General features: G+C 36.1%; 1 protein-coding gene across 1 annotated transcript in view; it reads right to left on the reverse strand.

Annotated features, from left to right (window-relative positions):
* Nucleotides 1-20,047, reverse strand: part of DNAH14 (dynein axonemal heavy chain 14) — a 361,705-nt gene that overhangs the window by 265,523 nt on the left and 76,135 nt on the right. Inside the window, exons 14-16 of the mRNA XM_040262849.1 lie at nucleotides 13,420-13,580; nucleotides 12,192-12,536; nucleotides 2,220-2,561 (exon numbers count right to left, since the gene is read on the reverse strand). Coding sequence (XP_040118783.1) covers nucleotides 2,220-2,561; nucleotides 12,192-12,536; nucleotides 13,420-13,580 — 848 coding nt within the window. The remainder of the gene's footprint in view (nucleotides 1-2,219; nucleotides 2,562-12,191; nucleotides 12,537-13,419; nucleotides 13,581-20,047) is intronic.

Raw genomic sequence — 20,047 nt, forward strand, 5'->3', positions numbered from 1 at the left:
GTCTTGGTAATCTGTGGTTCTAAGGAGGGTCAACCCTGTTGATTTTTTTCTCTCTGTGTTCTACTACTTTGCCCCAGATGTGGGTGCAGTTATGGAAGTTGACAGAGTATAGTAACAAATCCCAGTTTTCTAACCAGAGGACTGAAAAAAAGAGTGCAGAGAATCTGGAAAATATGGAGAAGGTCGTAAACAGAAAGGATCTCTGGAAAAGTAACTACATAAAGTTGTCAATGAACTCTTGGGCTCAACTGAGCTGCACACATATAGATCTGATCCTATTCAGCACATCAAAGACTCTGAGATTAAACTAACATACCACTACCCAGAATAATACTGACCACTGGATGGCACACACATGGTCTGAACAGCACCTTAGAGACATTGATAATGGAAATAACAATGGAAAGAAACCCACAGCCCAAAGAAAGTGGGTTGGAACTTGGGACCTGAATCTGACTAGGTCAACAGTTTTCTAAAACAAAAATACCAACATGACATTTAGGTACGACACAGAAATTTAGAGCATAATATTTAATCCAATATTATTCCATATACAAAAAATCAGGAAAACCTCAACTCACATGGGACAAAATAATCAAAAGACACCAATGTCTAGATGACACAGATGTTAGAATTATCTGACAAAGAATATAAAGCAGGTTTTATAACAATGCTGCACAGAAATAATGTATATTCTTGAAGCCATTGGGAAAATAGAAAGTCTTAGCAAAGAAAAATTTAAAAAGATATAAAGAAAAATCAAAAATTTTAGAACTGAGAAATACAATAAATAAAAGTAGAAGTTCATTGGATTTGATTCAATAATAGCATGCAAATCATAGAAGAAAGAATCAGTGAACCTAAAGATAGATGCTTACTCTAGTTGAGACCCTCTCCAGGGGTTGCCTTTGACCAAAAAGTCACACAAGATTACACCTGCTCTATAGCTCCATCATGGACGCGTAAAGAACCAGCCCTTTTGTCTTCATCCAGGATAACTCTGCAAAGTCATTCCAATTTAGAGATTCCCCTGGTGGCTCAGATGGTAAAGCATCTGCCTGCAATACAGGAGACCTGGGTTCAATCCCTGGGCTGAGAAGATCTCCTGGAGGAGGGCATGCCAACCCACTCCAGTATTCTTGCCTGGAGAATCCCCACAGACAGAGGAGCCTGGTGGGCTACAGTCCACAGGGTTGCAAAGAGTCGGACACAAATGAGCAACTAAGCATAGAACATAGGATCCTATGAAACCTAGATGGCAATGACCCTAGAGTTCAGTTTTTCCTTCTATTCAACCTTGATTACCTCAAGCCCTCACATTGTTGCCAGAAGCACTTTCCAATGAACTTACTGTAACACAGATACTCCATCTCAGTGTCCAGCCTAGTATACTTAACATATAAATAGGGTGAACTAGAAACCTTGGTACACATGCATATGAAATTTCTAGTAATATTTTGAAGATTGCAATTGAATGCTTTCAAGTACTCTCATATGCCTATTTTTTCACCTTGATTATATTTGTGTGAAGCCAGTATAGATTTTGCATAGATGGAGAAAATTTTTAAAGTAACTAATTGTAATACATACCATTGTGCCTAATACATATTAAGTATCAACATATACTAAATAAATATGATAATAGTAACTTGTAACGGTGGTGGGGATAGAGGGGAGTGGAAAGAATCAGGGATTCTGGAGCCCTGGCCCTCACTGCGTGATCTTAAGCAAGCTAGTTAACCTCTTTAAAACTCAGGTGTTTGTTTTCATGCAGAAAAAGGATAAAGCACCTAGCATGGTTACTGACACTTAGTTAAAGCTCAATAAATGTTAGGTGTTTATTGTATAGTTTGCTCTTCATAAGTGAGTGAAGCTGGATTTATTATCTTTTGGCCTAGACTAAGGCCCAAAAAGTATCCAGGGTTTTTTAGCTCTTTTTACATCATGGGCCAACTTTAGCAGTCTGTTGAAGCCTGTGGAAAAAAATCACCAGTTTACTGTTGCTTGTCTACATTAACTCAAAGTTGGAGAAAATGCTAAACTTCAGTTAGAGGTTAGTGAGAATAGACACATAATTTCACTTCTCATTCAAATTCACAAATCAAAATTATGTCTGTGGATTCCAGGTTAAGAATACTTGGACTAAATTATTTACTTAAGATTCCACAGAAAGGAAATACCTATATGCTAGGCTTACATAATGAGAAACAAAAACTTACTTTGGCCTTTAAATTACTAACTTCAATACGTAGATCAGTGATATATGATTCCAAATTGTCTCTGAATTTAGAAATAGCAGCATCTTTATTTGTTTCACTTAACTTCACAGAAGTTTTTAATTGGCCAAACTTGATAAGAAGGATTTTATAAATGGCAATTTGCTCTTCTGAAACATGGATCTGGTAATACCTTACAACAGAATACAGCTGAGCAACTATTATATACTCTTTTTCTAGCTTAGATATTTTTGAAGAAATTGCATCCAAAAAAGTAAAATATTCCAAAAATTCTTCTATTTCAGTGGGAGTATATTCCAGCTTCTGCAAGGATGACTCTATAACCTGAAATCATTAACAAATCAATTACAATTATATAATGATTTTTCATTATTTTAGAAAAGTAGTTACTCAATATCTCTCACTAACTTACATAATAATATTTTCAAAAAAATGACATCATCTAGACATTATTCTAAGTATTGCTTAAATACCAGAACATTAACAAGATCAAATCCTTTCTATTGTTGACAGAAGGAACTTGAATGTAACTTGCACATAAAATAAATGCTACTAAGACATAAAGACGGTTTCTCTGGTGGCTCAGATGGTAAAGAGTCTGCCGGCAATGCAGGAGACCCAGGTTTGATCCCTGAGTCAGGAAGATCCTCTGGAGAAGGGAATGGCAAACCACCCTAGTATTCTTTTGTGGTATTCTTGTGTCCAGTATTCCCATGGACAGAAGAGCCAGGTAAGCTACAGATCATGGGGTTGCAAAAATCAGACACGACTAAGCAACTAAGCACGCATGCACATGAGACATAAATAAGTACTGTTAAGAATAAATTTATTCTGTGAAGTAAATGCAATAGTAGTAACAAGGTTATGGCTGAAATGTGGATGGTGCATAATAATTGCTCCCATTTTTTTGGGAGCATTTATATGTTATGTTCTTTGTGTACACGATCTCATTTTGTTTTGTTTTGTTTTACAATACTGTATTGGTTTTGCCATACATTGACATGAATCAGCCACGGGTGTACATGAGTTCCCAATCCTGAACCCTCCTCCCACCTCTCACCCCATATCATCTCTCTGGATCATCCCCGTGCACCAGCCCCAAGCATCTTGTATCCTGTATCGAACATAGACTGGCGATTCGTTTCTTACATGATAGTATACATGTTTCAATGCCATTCTCCCATATCATCCCACCCTTTCCCTCTCCCACAGAGTCCAAAAGTCTGTTCTAAACATCTGTGTCTCTTTTGCTGTCTCGCATACAGGGTTATCACTACCATCTTTCTAAATTCCATATATATGCGTTAGTATACTGTATTGGTATTTTTCTTTCTGGCTTACTTCACTCTGTATAATAGGCTCCAGTTTCACCCACCTCATTAGAACTGATTCAAATGTATTCTTTTTAATGGCTGAGTAATACTCCATTGTGTATATGTACCACAGCTTTCTTATCCATTCATCTGCTTTGTTTTGACAGCATGTTTACTCAGTCAGTTCAGTTCAATTGTTCAGTCATGTCTGACTCTTTGTGACCCCATGGACTGCAGCATGCCAGGCCTCCCAGTCCATAACCAACTCCTGGAGTTTACTGACTCATGTTCATTGAGTCAGTGATGCCATCCAACCATCTCATCCTCTGTCGTCCCCTTCTCCTCCTGCCTTCAATCATTCCCAGCATCAGGGTCTTTTCAAATGAGTCAGTTCTTCACATCAGGTGGCCAAAGTTTTGGAGCTCCAGCTTCAACATCAATCTGTTCAATGAATATTCAGGACTGATTTCTTTTAGGATGGACTGGTTGGATCTCCTTGCAGTCCAAGGGACTCTCGAGAGTCTTCTCCAACACCATAGTTCTAAAGCATCAATTCTTTGGTGCTCAGCTTTCTTTATAGTCCAACTCTCACATCCATACACAACTACTGGAAAAACCATAGCTTTGACTAGATGGACTTTGTTGGCCAAGTATATGCTGTCTAGGTTGGTCATAACTTTTCTTCCAAGGGGCCAGCATCTTTTAATTTCATGGCTGCAGTCACCATCTACAGTGATTTTGGAGCCCCCCCAGATAAAATCTGTCACTGTTTCCACTGTTTCCCCGTCTATTTGCCATGAAGTGATGGGACCAGATGCCATGATCTGAATGTTGAGTTTTAAGCCAAGGGTGATGCCATCTGCATACCTGAGGTTATTGATATTTCTCCCAGCAATCTTGATGCCAGTTTGTGCTTCATCCACCCCAGCATTTCTCATGATGTATTTTGCATATAAGTTAAATAAGCAGGGTGACAATATATAGCCTTGACATAATCCTTTCCCGATTTGGAACCAGTCTGTTGCTTCATGTCCAGTTCTAACTGTTGCTTCCTGACCTGCATATAGATTTCTCAAGAGGCAGGTCAGATGATCTGGTATTACCATCTCTTTCAGAATTTTCCATAGTTTGCTGTGGTCCACACAGTCAAAGACCAAGCATAGTCAATAAAGCAGAAGGAACTCTCTTGCTTTTTTGATGATCCAGCGGATGCTGGCAATTTGATCTCTGGTTCCTCTGCCTTTTCTAAAACCAGCTTGAACATCTGGAAGTTCATGGTTCATGTACTGTTGAAGGCTGACTTGGTGAATTTTGAGCATTACTTATATAAGTGCAATTGTGCAGTAGTTTGAGCATTCTTTGCCATTGCCTTTCTTTGGGATTGGAATAAATACCAACATTTTTCAGTCCTGTGGTTACTGCTCAGTTTTTCAAATTTGCTGACATATTGAGTGCAGAACTTTCAAAGCATCATCTTTTAGGATTTGAAATAGCTCAACTGGAACTTCATCACCTCCACTAGCTTTGTTCGTAGTGATGCTTCCTAAGGCCCACTTTAATTTGCATTCCAGGATGTCTTGCTCTAGTTGAGTGATCACACCATCATGATGATCTGGGTCATGAAGATCTCTTTTGTATAGTTCTTCTGTGTATTGTTGCCACCTCTTCTTAATATCTTCTGCTTCTGTTAGGTCCATACCATTTCTGTCCTTTATTGTGCCCATCTTTGCATGAAATGTTCCCTTGGTATCTCTAATTTTCTTGAAGAGATCTCTAGTCTTTCCCATTCTATTATTTTTCTCTAATTCTTTGCATTGATTGCCGAGGAAGGCTTTCTCATGTCTCCTTGCTATTCTTTGGAATTCTGCATTCAGATGGATATATCTTTCGTATTCTCCTTTGCCTTTCATGCCTCTTTTATTCACAGCTATTTGTAAGGCCTCCTCAGACAACCATTTTGCCTTTTTGCATTTCTTTTCCTTGGGCATGATCTTGATCCCTGCCTCCTGTACAGTGTCACAAACTTCCGTCCATAGTTCTTCAGGGACTCTGTCTAGCAGATCTAATCCCTTAAATCTGTTTGTCACTTCCATTGTATCATCATAAGAGATTTGATTTAGGTCATACCTGAATGGTCTAGTGGTTTTCCCTACTTTCTTCAATTTAAGAAATTTAAAAAAGCATAGTTACTACTTGAGTGTTATTTCTCTAATCTGCAAAGAGGGAAACTGAGTTTCAGAAGGATTAATAAGCCTAAAACATTAAATTTTTTGAGTTACAGAGCTATGATTCAAACCCAAATCTGAATCAAAATCCTGTTTGTATCCATTGTAAGTATATGCAATCATTACAAATATATGTGCTTAGTCGCTCAGTCATGTTCAACTCTTTGCAACCCCATGAACTTTAGCTTGCCAGGCTCCTCTGTCCATGGAGATTCTCCAAGCAATAATGAAGTGGTTTGCCATGCCCTCCCCCAGGGGATCTTCTCAACCCAGGGATCGAACCTGTGTATCACAAATTGCAAGTGGATTCTTTAGCATCTGAGCCACCAGGGAAGCCCATATATATGTGTATATATAACATCCACACCTTTTATAAGTATTTGTATATCATTCCATTAGATTTTCAAAAGAATTAAATTCCTATGATTAAATTACAATTTTACCATAGTTTCCGTCATGTTTCAAGGGCTCTTGATGAGTACTCATAATTCTGGAATCAATATCAGTTTAATTTTTCAGCTCACAGCCTTGAATTGACTGTGTATGTCTCTAATTTTTAAAATACTTTATTCTACTCGACTATACGCTCATGCAAAAATGGCAATAAAAAAATTTATAAAATAAAAATATCTATTACTTCACCACCTAGAGATAATTATGCTAACCAAGCAGAAATTTTATCCATTTTATGGTGTATGGGTATATATGTGTGGTGTATGTGTATATATGTGTGTACATGCACACATGTGAACCTGCTCTTGAATATACATTTTTTTCACAGGGTTAGTATGGATTGACTTTGAAGTCAGAGAGACCCGTGTTTGAATCCTAGCTCCCATATTTACTAACTGCAGGAACCAAAGTAGCTTTACTTTAATAAACTTAGTGTCCTCATTACAGTTTTGAGAATCAAATAAAATAATTTAGTTATGGGTTTATAATGATGCCTGCTGAATTTGACTGAAAATGATCACAATAGAAGACTGAGTAAAGACAACTATCCTGACTCCAACCACAAATCCCAATTAAATTCCAGAAAAATATCTAAAATAAACTCATATCCTAAAGAAAACAGATAATCACATTTTTGTAGAATAGAGTAGCAAAAAGACATGAAATATTCCCAAACTTCCTTTTTGTTACTAGTAATACATTCAGTTAAGGATTGTAAAAGGAAAGAAAATTACAGACCAATTTCACTTACAAGCATAAAGGCAAAAATTAAAAAATAATGTAGCAATATATCTATGTGCATGTGCACACTGGTTAGGTATATCTATTGATTCAGATATGAAATTAAATTTAGAAAGTCAATTAATGTAATTAACCACATTAAAAAGTTAAAGGAAAACAACTGCATGATTATCACAACAGATAAACAGAATACGGATTTGATCAAGTTAACTTATGATTAAAAAACACATATCAAGTTAGGAACTCTTATGCAAATAAGGGAATTTCCTTAAATATATAAAGGGAAGCTACTTCCCTTTATAAAAACACACCTGGGGGCATGCAGAAGCCAGAAAGAAAAGAAATAAACAGAACTTTCAGAATAGCTTCCTAAAAATACATATAGCTCAGAAACAATTTTCTGGAACTAATAACAATGATTCTTCTAACTGTAGAAGTAACTCACATATGTTCACTATGTGCCAGAAACTGTAAAAGAGCTTTGCAATCATTAACTTCTTTAATTCTCACAACTTCTCTAGGTCAGTTACAAATATTATCCCCAATTTACAGAAAAAGATGTTTAGGTATAGAGAGGATAAGGATGTAAACTTTGCTGTTGTTGTTCAGTTGTGTCCAACTCTTTGTGACCCCATGGACTTAGTACCCCAGGCTCCTCTGTCCTCCACTATCTCTTGGAGTTTTCTCAAATTCATGTCCATTGAGTTGGTGATGCTATCTAACCATGTCATCCTCTGCCACCCTCTTCTCCTCTTGCTCTCAATCGTTCCCAGCATCAGGGTCTTTTCCAATGAGTCAGCTCTTCACATCCAGTGGCCAAAGTATTGGGGCTTCAGCATCAACAACAGTCCTTTCAGTGAATATTTGGGATTGATTTCCTTCAGGAATTTTGGGCTTCCTGGGTGGCTCAGTGGTAAAAAAAAAATCCACTTGCCAATGGAGGAGATGCAGGTTTGATCTCTGGGTTGGGAAGCTCCCCTGGAGAAAGAAATGGCAACCTATTCCAGTATTCTTGCTTGGGAAATCTCATGGGCAAAAGAGCCTGGAGGGCTACAATCAACAGGGTTGCAAAAATTTGAACACGACTTAACAGCTAAATAACAAGAATTGACATCTACAAGACACTGTATCAAAAAAACAAACTAAATGCACATTATTTTCAAGCACATATGGAACATTCTCTAGGACAGACCACATATTAGTACACAAAACAAGCCTCAACAAACTAAGAGGATAGAAATTATTTAAAGCATCTTTTTCTGACCACAATGGCGTGAAACTAGAAATCATCCATAGAAAGAAAACAAGCAAAAAACCACAATTACATGGTGACTAAACACTTAATTTAAAAAATGAGACAATGAGGAAATAAAAAATAACTCTAGACAAACAATGAAAACATCGCTATCAACATCTATGGGACACAGCAAAAGCAGTTCTAAGAAGAAAATTCATGATGACACAAGCCTTATTCAAAAGATAAGAAAAATCTCAAGCGACCTGCCTACCACCTAAATGAATTAGAAAAAGAACAAACAAAAATTAAGTCAGCTGAAGGAAGGAAACAAAAAACAGAGAGGGAAGACATAAAATTAAGATAAAAAAAGAAAAATAAATCCAAGAGCTTTTTTTAAAAGGATAAACAAAATCAACAAATCTCCTCTAGACAGGCTCACCAAGAAGAAAAGAGACATGACTAAATAAACAAAATAAGAAAGATGAGAAATAACAACTGATGTCACAGAAATACAGAAAACCATAAGAGAAGACTATGAACAGTTGTTCAGTTTCTCAGTATGTCTGACTGCAACCCCATTGACTGTAGCATGCTAGGCTTCCCTGTCCTTCACTATTTCCCAGAGTTTACTAAAACTCATGTTCATTGAGTCGACGATGCCAACCAACCATCTCATCCTCTGTCACGCTCTTCTCCTGCCTTCAATCGTTCCCAACATCAGGTCTTTTCCAATGAGTCACTCTTTCCATCTGGTGGCCACAGTATTGGAGCTTGAGCTTCAGCATCAGTCCTTCCAACAAATATTCAGGACTGACTTCCTTTAGAATTGACTGGTTTGATCTCCTTGCAGTCCAAGGGACTCTCAAGAGTCTTCTCCAGCACCACAATTTGAAAGCATCAGTTCTTCAGTATCAGCCTTCTTCATGGTCTGTACATGATCTCTCACATCTGTACATAATTATTGGAAAAACCACAGCTTTGCCTATCACTTTGCTAGCAAAGTGAGGTCCCTTCTTTTTAATATGCTGTCTGTTTGTCATAAGTTTTCTTCCAAGGAGCAAGCTTTTTTTTTTTTTTTTTTTTTAATTTCATGGCTGCAGTCACCATCCACAGTGATTCTGGAGCCTAGAAAATAAAGTCTGTCAGTTTCCATTGTTTCCCCATCAATTTGCCATGAAGTGATGGGACCAGATGCCATGATCTTCGTTTTTTGAATGTTGAGTTTTAAGGCAGCTTTTTCACTCTCTTCTTTCATTTTCATCAAGAGGCTCTTTAGTTTCTCTTCACTTTCAGTCATTAGGGTGGTGCCATGTGCATATCTGAAGTTAACGATATTTCTCCTGGCAATCTTGATTCCAGCTTGTGCTTCATCCAGCCCAGCATTTTGCATGGTATACTCTGCATATAAGTAAAATAATCAGGGTGACAATATACAGCCTTGACATTCTCCTTTCCCAATTTGGAACCAGTCTGTTATTCCATGTCCAGTTCTAACTGTTGCTTCTTGACCTGCACATGAGTTTCTCAGGAGGCATGTAAAGTGTATGCCAACAAAACGGACAACCCAGAAGAAATAGAAAAATTCCTAGGAAAATACAGCTTGCCAAAACTGAATCAAGAAGAAACAGATAATTTGAACAGATCAATTATTAGAACTGGAACAGAATCTGTAATTAAAAAAAACTCCCTGCAAACAGAAGTCCAAGACAGAATAGCTTTGCAGGGAAGAACTTACAAACATACAAAGAACTTATACCTATCATTCTCAAACTCTCCCCCAAACCTGAAGAGAACAGAATATCCCCAAATTCATTCCATGAAGTCCCTATCACCTGATACCAAAACCAGACAAAAACATTACCAAAAAAGAAAATTACATGCCAACAGTTCTGATGAATATAGATGCAAAAATCCTCCACAAAATATGAGCAAACAAAATCTAACAACACATAAAAAGGATCATGCACCACGATCAAGTTTTATTCATTTCAGGGTCACAATGGTGATTCCACTTACACACATCAATCAAAGCGAGACAGCACATCAAGAAAACAAAAGACAAAAAGCATGTGATCATCACAATAGATGCAGTAAAAGCATTTGATAAAATTCAACATTCCTTCATTATAAACTCTCAGCAACATGGACATAGAGGGAACACATCTCGGCATAATAAAGGCCATGTGTGCACGCTGAGTCTCTTCAGTCATGTCAGACGCTGCGCAGCTTCATGCACCGGAGCCTCCCAGGCTCCTCCGTCCTTGGGAGTCTCCATCCAAGAATACTGGAGCGGGATGCTGTGCCCTCCTCCAGGGAACATTTCCAATCCAGGGATCGAACCCATGTCTCTTACATCTACCTGCACTGGTAGGCAGGTTCTTTAACCTGGGAAGCTCCATTCAACAAATCCACAGGCAATATAACACTCAGTGGTAATAAGGTGAAAGTCTTCCTGCTACATTCTGAACAAGACAAGGATGCTCACTCTTACAGTTCTAGTCAACATAATATTGGAATTCCTAGCCAAAGCAATTGTAGAAGGAAAATAAAATGAATCCAAATTGGAAAATAGGAACAAAGACTGTTACTACCTGTGGATAACATGATTTTATATATAGGAAACCCAAAAGACTCCACCAAAAATATTAGAAATAATAAATGAATACAGTGAAATTGTAGGCCTTAAAATCAATACAGAAGAATCTGTTGTGTTTGTATATAGTAAAAATGAATGAGCATAAAGAGAAATTAAGAAAACAATCTCATTTAAAATCATACCAAAGAAATAAAATACCTAAAAATAAATTTGACCAGAAACATAAAAGCTGTACACTGAAAACTGTAAGACATTAATGAAAGTAACTGAAGAAGACACAAAGAAATGGGAAAGTATTTCATGCTTACAGATTGGGAGAATTAATGTTAAAATGTCCCTATTACTTAAGACAATCTACACACTCAAAGTAATCCCTATCAAAATATCTGTGACATTTTTCACAGAGCTAGAAAAAAATCCTAAAATTTATATGGAATTACAAAAGACCCCACATGAGCAAAGCAATCCTGAGAAAAAAACACAGACAGAGCCTTCACACTTTCTCATTTAAAAATATATTACACAGCTAAGTGCTAGCATAAAATGAGACACATAGATCAATGGGAAAAAAATGACAGCCCAGAAATAAACCCATATATATATGGATAATTAATTTATAATAAAGGAGCAAGGAACATACAATGGAAAATGAAAAGTCTGTTTGATAAGTTTGGAGAAAATTGACCAGTCATATGTGAAAGAGTGAAGCTGGACCACTACCTTAAACCACACACAAAAATCAACTCAAAATGGATTAAAAACTTGAACGTAAGACCTGAAACATAAAAATCCTAGAAGGAAACATAGGCAGTAAACTCTTTGACATTTCTCTTAATATTTTTCTCCTCAGGCAAAGAAAACAAAATCAAATATAAACAAATGGGATTACATCAAACTAGAAAGCTTCTGCACAGGAAAGGAAACCATGAAAAAAAAAAAAACTTACTGAATGGGAGAAGATATTTGTAAATCTTATATCTGATAAGGGGTGAAGATCCAAAATATATAAAGAACTCATACAACTCAACAATAGAAAAACAAACGGCTCAATTAAAAAAATGGGCAGAAGAGCTGAATAGACTTTTTTCCACTGAAGGTATGCAAATGGCCAATGACACATAAAAAGACACATGAAAAGATATTCAACATCACTAATTATTACAGAAATGCAAATCAAAGCCACAATGATATTATCTCACACCTGTCAGAATGGCTATTATGAAAAAAAGGTAGAAATAACAAGTATTGGATAGGATAGGAAGAAAAGGATTGAAATACAATGTGGTACACATGAAAGTTATGTAATATTATAAACTGATGTTATCTCAATAAAGTGTTACAAATTTTAAGAATTGATTCTTATGCAATAAGAATTTTCAAAATACTTACCTCCAATAGATTTGCATTCTTTCTTTCAACTACAGATCTCAAGAGATTTTGGCTCATATCTATGATGTTCTCAACATATGGTAAGCATTGTAACTGATAATCAAAACTCATAACCTTGAAAATACCAATGCGCTTCTCAATGGTCATATTAACAATTTGTCGAAGGTAGTTTCTGAATTTAGACAGTATACTTTTAAACTGTGTTGAAGTTAATTCTTCCACAGATGATATTTTGGTACTTATGATTTTGGCCTTCTCTACCATAGTACAATATTTCCTAAACTGGCAGCTGTAAATACTAACTTGGCCCATTGAACTTCCAATAATAGTCAGGAAAGTTGCAATCTATAAGTAAAAATGTTTAAAAGTTAATCAGGATTTTGTTTTTAAAATGATAATAGTATGGTCTAATAATCTAATGGCATTTTAAAACATTTAAATTGGTTTTATGTGAAGTTCATTTTGTTAAGAATGTCTGCTAAGTATCTAAATATGTAGGAAACTTAAGACTTTAAGAAATTTAGATAGCTTTTTATATTTCGCTTTATGTAAAGCTTCAGTAGGCTATTTAACTTTATAATTAGCATGTTATTTTGAGTCATGTAGTAGAGACATCAGTCATTTATCCCTTTGCTTCTCACCTTGTTTTAGTGTATATGCTTCATACATAGCCCTAGAAAAGATGAGTTCTAAATATCATGGGAACTTACCCAATTCTTAAAACATAGCCTTTTGGATAGGATGCAATCTTGACCCAAGCTAGGCAAGTTGGTTGTTTTGTGAATTTGAGCAAAAAAATGCCACATTAGATAGTAATGGGAAAAGTCGGGGCCATCATTAGCAAGCCAAAATTATGAGGGAACCATAAGGAAACGGCAACCCACTCCAGTATTCTTGCCTGGAGAATCCCATGGATGGAGGAGCTTGGTGGGCCTCAGTCCACAGGTCGCAAAGAGTTGGACACGACTGAGCGACTTCACTTTCACTTTCATAAAAGATTTATAAAGATGTTTTTCATAGTGGAGGTTTGAAAATATATACAGAGGGAAACAAAGAGGAAAGATCATGAGGAAGACAAATAGGGAGATAAGCTGGGAGTGATTTTCCAATTGCCATTAATTATGATACTCTAATTTTTCAATAAATCCCTTTCATCTAAAAATGTCAGTGCATTTCTGTTCCTTAAGCCAAATATTCCTTCCTTAAGATAAACTATTTTTAAACTTACTTTATCTTGGTAGGTAGGATCCATTTCAAAAAGGACCTGACAATCTGGCCATCTGGTTTGATAGTCTCTTACATTTTTCTTCTTATTAGGTAAATCCATAATTAAAGCCAACTCAGTAAACATAGATAGGCGGGGATCTTGGCAAAGAGGAATAATTTTGGCTAAAATATATGATTCAAAGTTTAGTACATTAAGAAATTCCACTGAAAGCAATGCTTTAAAATTACCAAGGACATTTAGAACTACTGAAAACTGAGGCAGATTTACTGTGAGGGCTATCTAGTATTCTATACTGATAAATGGAATTTAAAGGCAGGTATAAAAATTTGGAATTAATATTATAGAAACAAATAATCACTCATAGGTACTAGGTGGTGGGTCAAGGGATGATCAAAAAATCAGAAGAAATCATTAAGTTAACAAATACTTAAAGTGTATCTGCTGTGTGAAGAGCATTATATCATTACGAGGATACAAAAATTAGAAGACACTGTCTCTACTCTCCTTGAGTTCATAATCAAGCTGAACAAATTGGATGTCTAAGGCAAAAAGAAAACCCTTCAATGTACACTGCATACACTATCCAAAAGTCAGCTCAAAATAAATGACATATCTAAATATAAAACACAAATCTATAAATCTTCTAGGAGAAAATATAGGGAAAATATGTGTGACCTTAAGTTAAGCAAAGAATTTTTAAGAAACAAAACCAAAAGCATAATTCGTAAAACAATAAAAATTGACAAACTGTATTTTATCAAAATTAATAAATTTAGCTCTGTGAGAATGAATGAAAAGATAGTTGTCTTTTTGCTTTATTTATGGTTTCCTTTTGCTGTGCAAAAGCTTTTAAGTTTAATTAGATCCCATTTGCTTGTTCTTATTTTTATTACTCTAGGAGGTGTATCAAAGAAGATCTTGCTGCAATTTATATCAAAGAGTGTTCTGCCTATATTTTCCTCTAAGAGTTTTATAGTGTGTGGCCTTACATTTAATAAACAAAATGAAAACACAACCCACAGATTGGGAGAAAATATTTGCAAATGAAGCAACTGACAAGAGATTAACCACCAAAGCATACGAACAATTCATGTAGCTCAATATAAAAAAAATTCCAACACTCCAATCAAAAAATGAGTGGAAATGGACATTTCTTCAAAGAAGACATACAAATGGCTAATAAACACATGAGAAGATGCTCAACATCACTAATTATTAGAGAAACACAAATTGAAACTACAATGAGGTATCACCTCACAGCAGTCACAATGGCCATCATCAAAAATATCTACAAATGATAAATGCTGGAGAGGATGTGGAGAAAAGGAAACCCTCCTACTGTTTGGGTGGAGTGTAAATGGATACAACCACTATGGAGAATAGTATAGAAGGTTCTCAAGGAACTAAAAATAGAACTACCCTATGATCCAGAGATTTCACACCTGAGTATATATACCTGTAGAAAAATCATATTTCAAAAAGATACATGCAACCCATGTTCTGTGACAACCTAGAGGGATGGGATAGGGTGGGAGATGGGAGAGAGGATCAAAAGGGAGGGGACATACTTATACATATGGCTGATTCATATTGATATATGTCATAAACCAATACAACATTGTAAAGCAATTTTACTCCAATTACACATAAATTAATAAAAGATAGATGCACCCCAAAATTCATTGCAGTGCTATTTACAATAGCCAGAACATGGAAGTAAACTAAATATCCATCAACAGAGGAATGGACAAAGATGTGGTATATATCTATAATGGAATAATAGTCATAAAAAGGAACAAAATAGTGCCATTTGCAGAGATGTGGGTAGACCTAGAGACTGTCATAGAGTGAAGTAAGTCAGAAAGAGAAAAATATTGCATAATATTGCTTATATGTGGAATCTAGAAAAATGGTACAGATTAACTTATTTGCAAGCATAGAGACATAGATATAGAAAACAAACTTACAAATATTAAGCAGAGAAGGAGGTGGGATGAACTGGAAGATTGGGATCGACATATATAATGACTATGTATAAAACAGATAACAGATAACTAATGAGAAACTGTTGCATAGCATAGAGAACTCTACTCAGTGCTCTGTGGGGACCGAAATGAGAAGGAAATCTAAAAAAGACAAGATGTATGTATGTATACATGTAACTGATTCACTTTGTAGTATAGCAAAAAATAACATACATTGTAAAGCAACTATATTTAAAAAAAAAAAAAACAATGAAAAGTTAAGGCATAGACAGCGAGAAATTTTTGCAAACGTTGTATCTGATAAAATACTTGTATCCAGAGTACATATTAAGACCTCTCACAACCTAACAATAAATAAACACCCCAACAAAAAATAAGCAAAGATCTAAAAAGATATACAAGCATACATATATTTTAAGTGTTTGAAAAAACAAAACATTGCAAGTCATTACAAATGAACTGTATAACCACACTGAAGAGGGTGGGAAAGAGCTGATTTAAGTTACTTTGGAAAACAGTATTTATATTGTAAACTATAAGCTTAGACACTAAAAGGACCCGACACAAACACTGTGCTTATTTGATACATTTGTTTCTTAAAGCGGTGGTTGCTATTGTTTAGTCACTAATTTGTGTTTAACTCTTTTGCAACTCCATAGACTGTAGCCCACCAGGCTCCTCTGTCCATGGGATTTCCCAGGCAAGAATACTACAATGGGTTGCCATTTCCTTCTCCAAGGGATGTTCCTAACCCAGGGATCAAACCTGCATCTCCTGCATTGACAGGCAGATTTTCATTACCGCTGAGTCACCTGGGAAGCCCTCTTAAAGACATAGGGATAGCAATTCTGAAAATATAGTACAAGTATAACAAATAAGTAACTATATTACTGATTATGTGAGCCACATTTCTCACCAACAGAGAAAAAAGTTACATATTAGGAAAAGTAGAAGGCGATAATGAACCCTGAAGGTGCTAGATTGGGATCTGATAGATACATTAGTAAGAACTCATGTGCTGTGTGCTTAGTTGCTTAGTCCTATCCGATTCTTGCGACCTCATATAGACTGGAGCCTGCCAGGCTCCTTTGTCCATGGGATTCTCCGGGTAAGAATACTGGAGTGGGTTGCCATTTCCTTCTCCAGGGGATCTTCCTGAGCCAGGAATCCAACCCAGGTCTCCTGCATTGCAGGCAGACTCTTTATTGACTCAGCTATGAGGGAAGCCCCAAGAACTCATACTTTAAAACAAAACAAACAAAAAATAGATATAGAAATACAGATGCAAATGTTATGTATGAGCTAGTATATATATATTTTCTAGATCTTTTCACCATAGCATCTAAGAGCAATAAATATCATAAACTAGTACTTTTAATAATATAAAATACAAAAAAATTTTCCTAACTTTTGAAAATCTCTCTGGCTTCTCAAAAATAAAAGTTTCTTATTCTAGCAATTAAATTAAAATGTATGGAACAGTCATTTAAAATACATAAAAGGCTATGTGTAATAATGACATTAAAAATATATATATAATTAAATTAAAAAAAAAAAAACAGTGCTATAGTAATGAGCACATCTACAGTCTAGCTCCCTGGATTCCTAAAATTCATTCTCCTATAAAAGGAACCAACCAGTGTTCCTTGAAAAAGTGGTTGATTTAAGGGCAGAGGCAAAGAAAATACAAGATGAGCATGAAGCATCATGTGGTGATAAAACCAAAACAAGTGGCCATTACAGAAAGATGTCAATAGACTAAATGCTTAATCAAAAGACTGAGAATGACAGATTGGATAATAACACAAGAACCTGAAATATGCGGCCTGCAAAAGACTCACTTCAGGCCAAATGATGCACGGACAGACAAAAAGTGAGAGCATGGATAAAGAAACTTACATGGAACACTGGTTCAAAATTGGGAAAGGAGTATGTCAAGGCTGCATATTGTCACTCTGCTCATTTTAACTTCTATGGAGAGTACATAATGTGAAAGGCCAGGCTGGGTGAATCACAGGCTGGAATCAAGATTTTCAGGAGAAATATCACAACTTCAGATATGCAGATGATATCACTTTAAAGGCAGAAAGTGAAGAGGAACTAAAGAGCCTCTTGATGAGGATGAAAGAGGAGAGTGAAAAAGCTGGCTTAAAACTCAACATTAAGAAAACTAAGATCATGTTATCTGGTCCCATCACTTCATGCAAACAGATGGGGAAAAAGTAGAAACAGTGACAGATTTTATTTTCTTGGCCTCCAAAATCACTGAGGATGGTGACTGCAGCCACAAAATTAATAGACACTTGATTCTTGGAAGAAAAGCTATGATAAACCTAGACAGCGGTTAAAAGCGGAGACATCACTTTGCTGACAAAGGTCCATATAGTCAAAGTTATGGTTTTTCCAGTAGTCATGTATGGATGTGAGAGCTGGACCATCAAGAAGGCCGAGTGCTGAAGAATTGATGCTTTTGAATTCTGATGCTAGAGAAGACTCTTGAGAATCCCTTGAACAGCAATGAGATCAAACTAGTCAATCCTGAAGGAAATAAACCTTGAATATTCATTGGAAGGACTGATGCTGAAGTTGAAGCTCAAATACTTTGGCCACCTGATGTGAAGAGCTGACTCACCGGAAAAGACCCTGATGCTAGGAGAGACTGAGGGAAAGAGAAGAAGGGGATGATGGAGGATGAAATGGTTGGATGGCACCACCAACTCAATGGATGTGCGTTTGAGCAAACTCTGGGAGATAGTGGAAGACAGGGAAGCCTGGCGTGCTGCAAAGAGTCAGACATGACTTAGCAACTGAACAACAACAGAAGGCTACATCCAAAAAACATTAACATACATTCTTTTCAAGTGTGTCTGGCATGTTCTCTAGGATAGAATATAATCTAAATTGGAAAATAAGCCCCAAAACATTTAAGAGAACAGAAGTTAATTCAATCAACTTTTCTGACCACAATATGAAACTAGGTATCAACTAAAAAAGAAAAATGGGAAAAAAGCCAAACAATGACTAAATATGCTACTAAAACCCCAATGAGTCAACAATGAAATCAAAGAAGAATCAGAAAATAACACCAAATATGCAACTTAAAAACACAACATTACAACTTCTATGGGATGCAAAAAAAGCATTTCTAAGATGGAGTTCATAGCAATACAGATCTTCATTAAAAAAACAAAACAGAACAAAAAACTCTTAAATAAATAACCTACCTACCACCTAAAAGACTTAGGAAAAGAACAAACAAAACCCAAAGTCAACAGAAGGAAGGAAATAATTAAGATCAGAGGAAATAAATAAAATATAAACAAAAATATAATAGAAAATATCAATAAAATGTAGAGGTGATTTTTAAAAGATAAACAAAATCAACAAACATCTGGCCAGGCTCATCAAGAAGAAAGGACAAAAATAAACAAAATAAAAAATGAAATATGAGCAATAACAACCAGTATCACAAAAACACAAAAAATTATGAAAGAGTACTATGAAAAGTTATATGCAAACAAAATGTTAAACCTAGAAGAAATGGGCAAGTTTCTAGAAACATATACCTTGCCAATATTGAATTTGGAAGAAACAGACAATTTGAACAAACCGATCACTAGAAGTGAAAAAAATCTGTAATTAGAAAAACTACCTGCAAACAAAAGTCTAAGACTGAATGGCTTCACTAGAGAATTCTACGGAACATACAAGTAACTTATGATTGTCAATCTATTCTAAAAAACTGAAAAGAAGGCAACATTCTCAAATGTATTTCAGAGGTTCCTCATCACCCTGACACAAAAACCAAAGACATCACAATAAAAGACAATTAAAGGCCGATAGCTTTGATGAATACAGATGCAAAACTCCTCGGCAAAATATTAGCATAAATCCTCAAAAAAATCCCCCAATACATAAAAAGGATCATACATCATGACCAAGTTGGATTCATTACTAGATCACAAAGATGATTTAACACACACAAAGCAATCAATGCTATACACCACATTAACCAAAAGAAAGACAAAAACACATAATCATTTCAATAGATTCAGAAAAAGCACTTGACAAAATTCAACATCCATGCATGGAAAAACCTCTCACAAAAGTGGGTACAGAGGGAACAGATCTCAGCACAATCAGTTCAGTTCAGTCGCTCAGTCATGTCTGACTCTTTGCGACCCCTTGGACTGCAGCATGCCAGGCCTCCCTGTCCATTACCAACTCCCAGAGTTTACTCAGACTCATGTCCATTGAATCGGTGATGCCATTCAACCATCTCATCCTCTGTCATCCCCTTCTCCCGCCTTCAATCTTTCCCAGCCATCAGGGTCTTTTCAAATGAGTCAGTTCTTTGCATCAGGTGGCCAAAGTATTGTTTCAGCTTCAGCATCAGTCCTTCCAATGAATATTCAAGACTGATTTCCTTTAGGATGGAGTGGTTGGATCTCCTTGCAGTCCAAGGGACTCTAAAGAGTCTTGTCCAACACCACAGTTCAAAAGCATCAATTCTTTGGTGCTCAGCTTTCTTTATAGTCCAGCTCTCACACCCATACACGACTACTGCAAAAACCATAGCTTTGACTCTATGGACCTTTGTTGGCAAAGTAATGTCTCTGCTTTTTAATATGCTGTCTAGGTTG

The sequence above is a fragment of the Oryx dammah genome, unplaced genomic scaffold (genome assembly GCF_014754425.2).
Source record: "Oryx dammah isolate SB20612 unplaced genomic scaffold, SCBI_Odam_1.1 HiC_scaffold_21, whole genome shotgun sequence".
Taxonomy (NCBI): Eukaryota; Metazoa; Chordata; class Mammalia; order Artiodactyla; family Bovidae; genus Oryx; species Oryx dammah.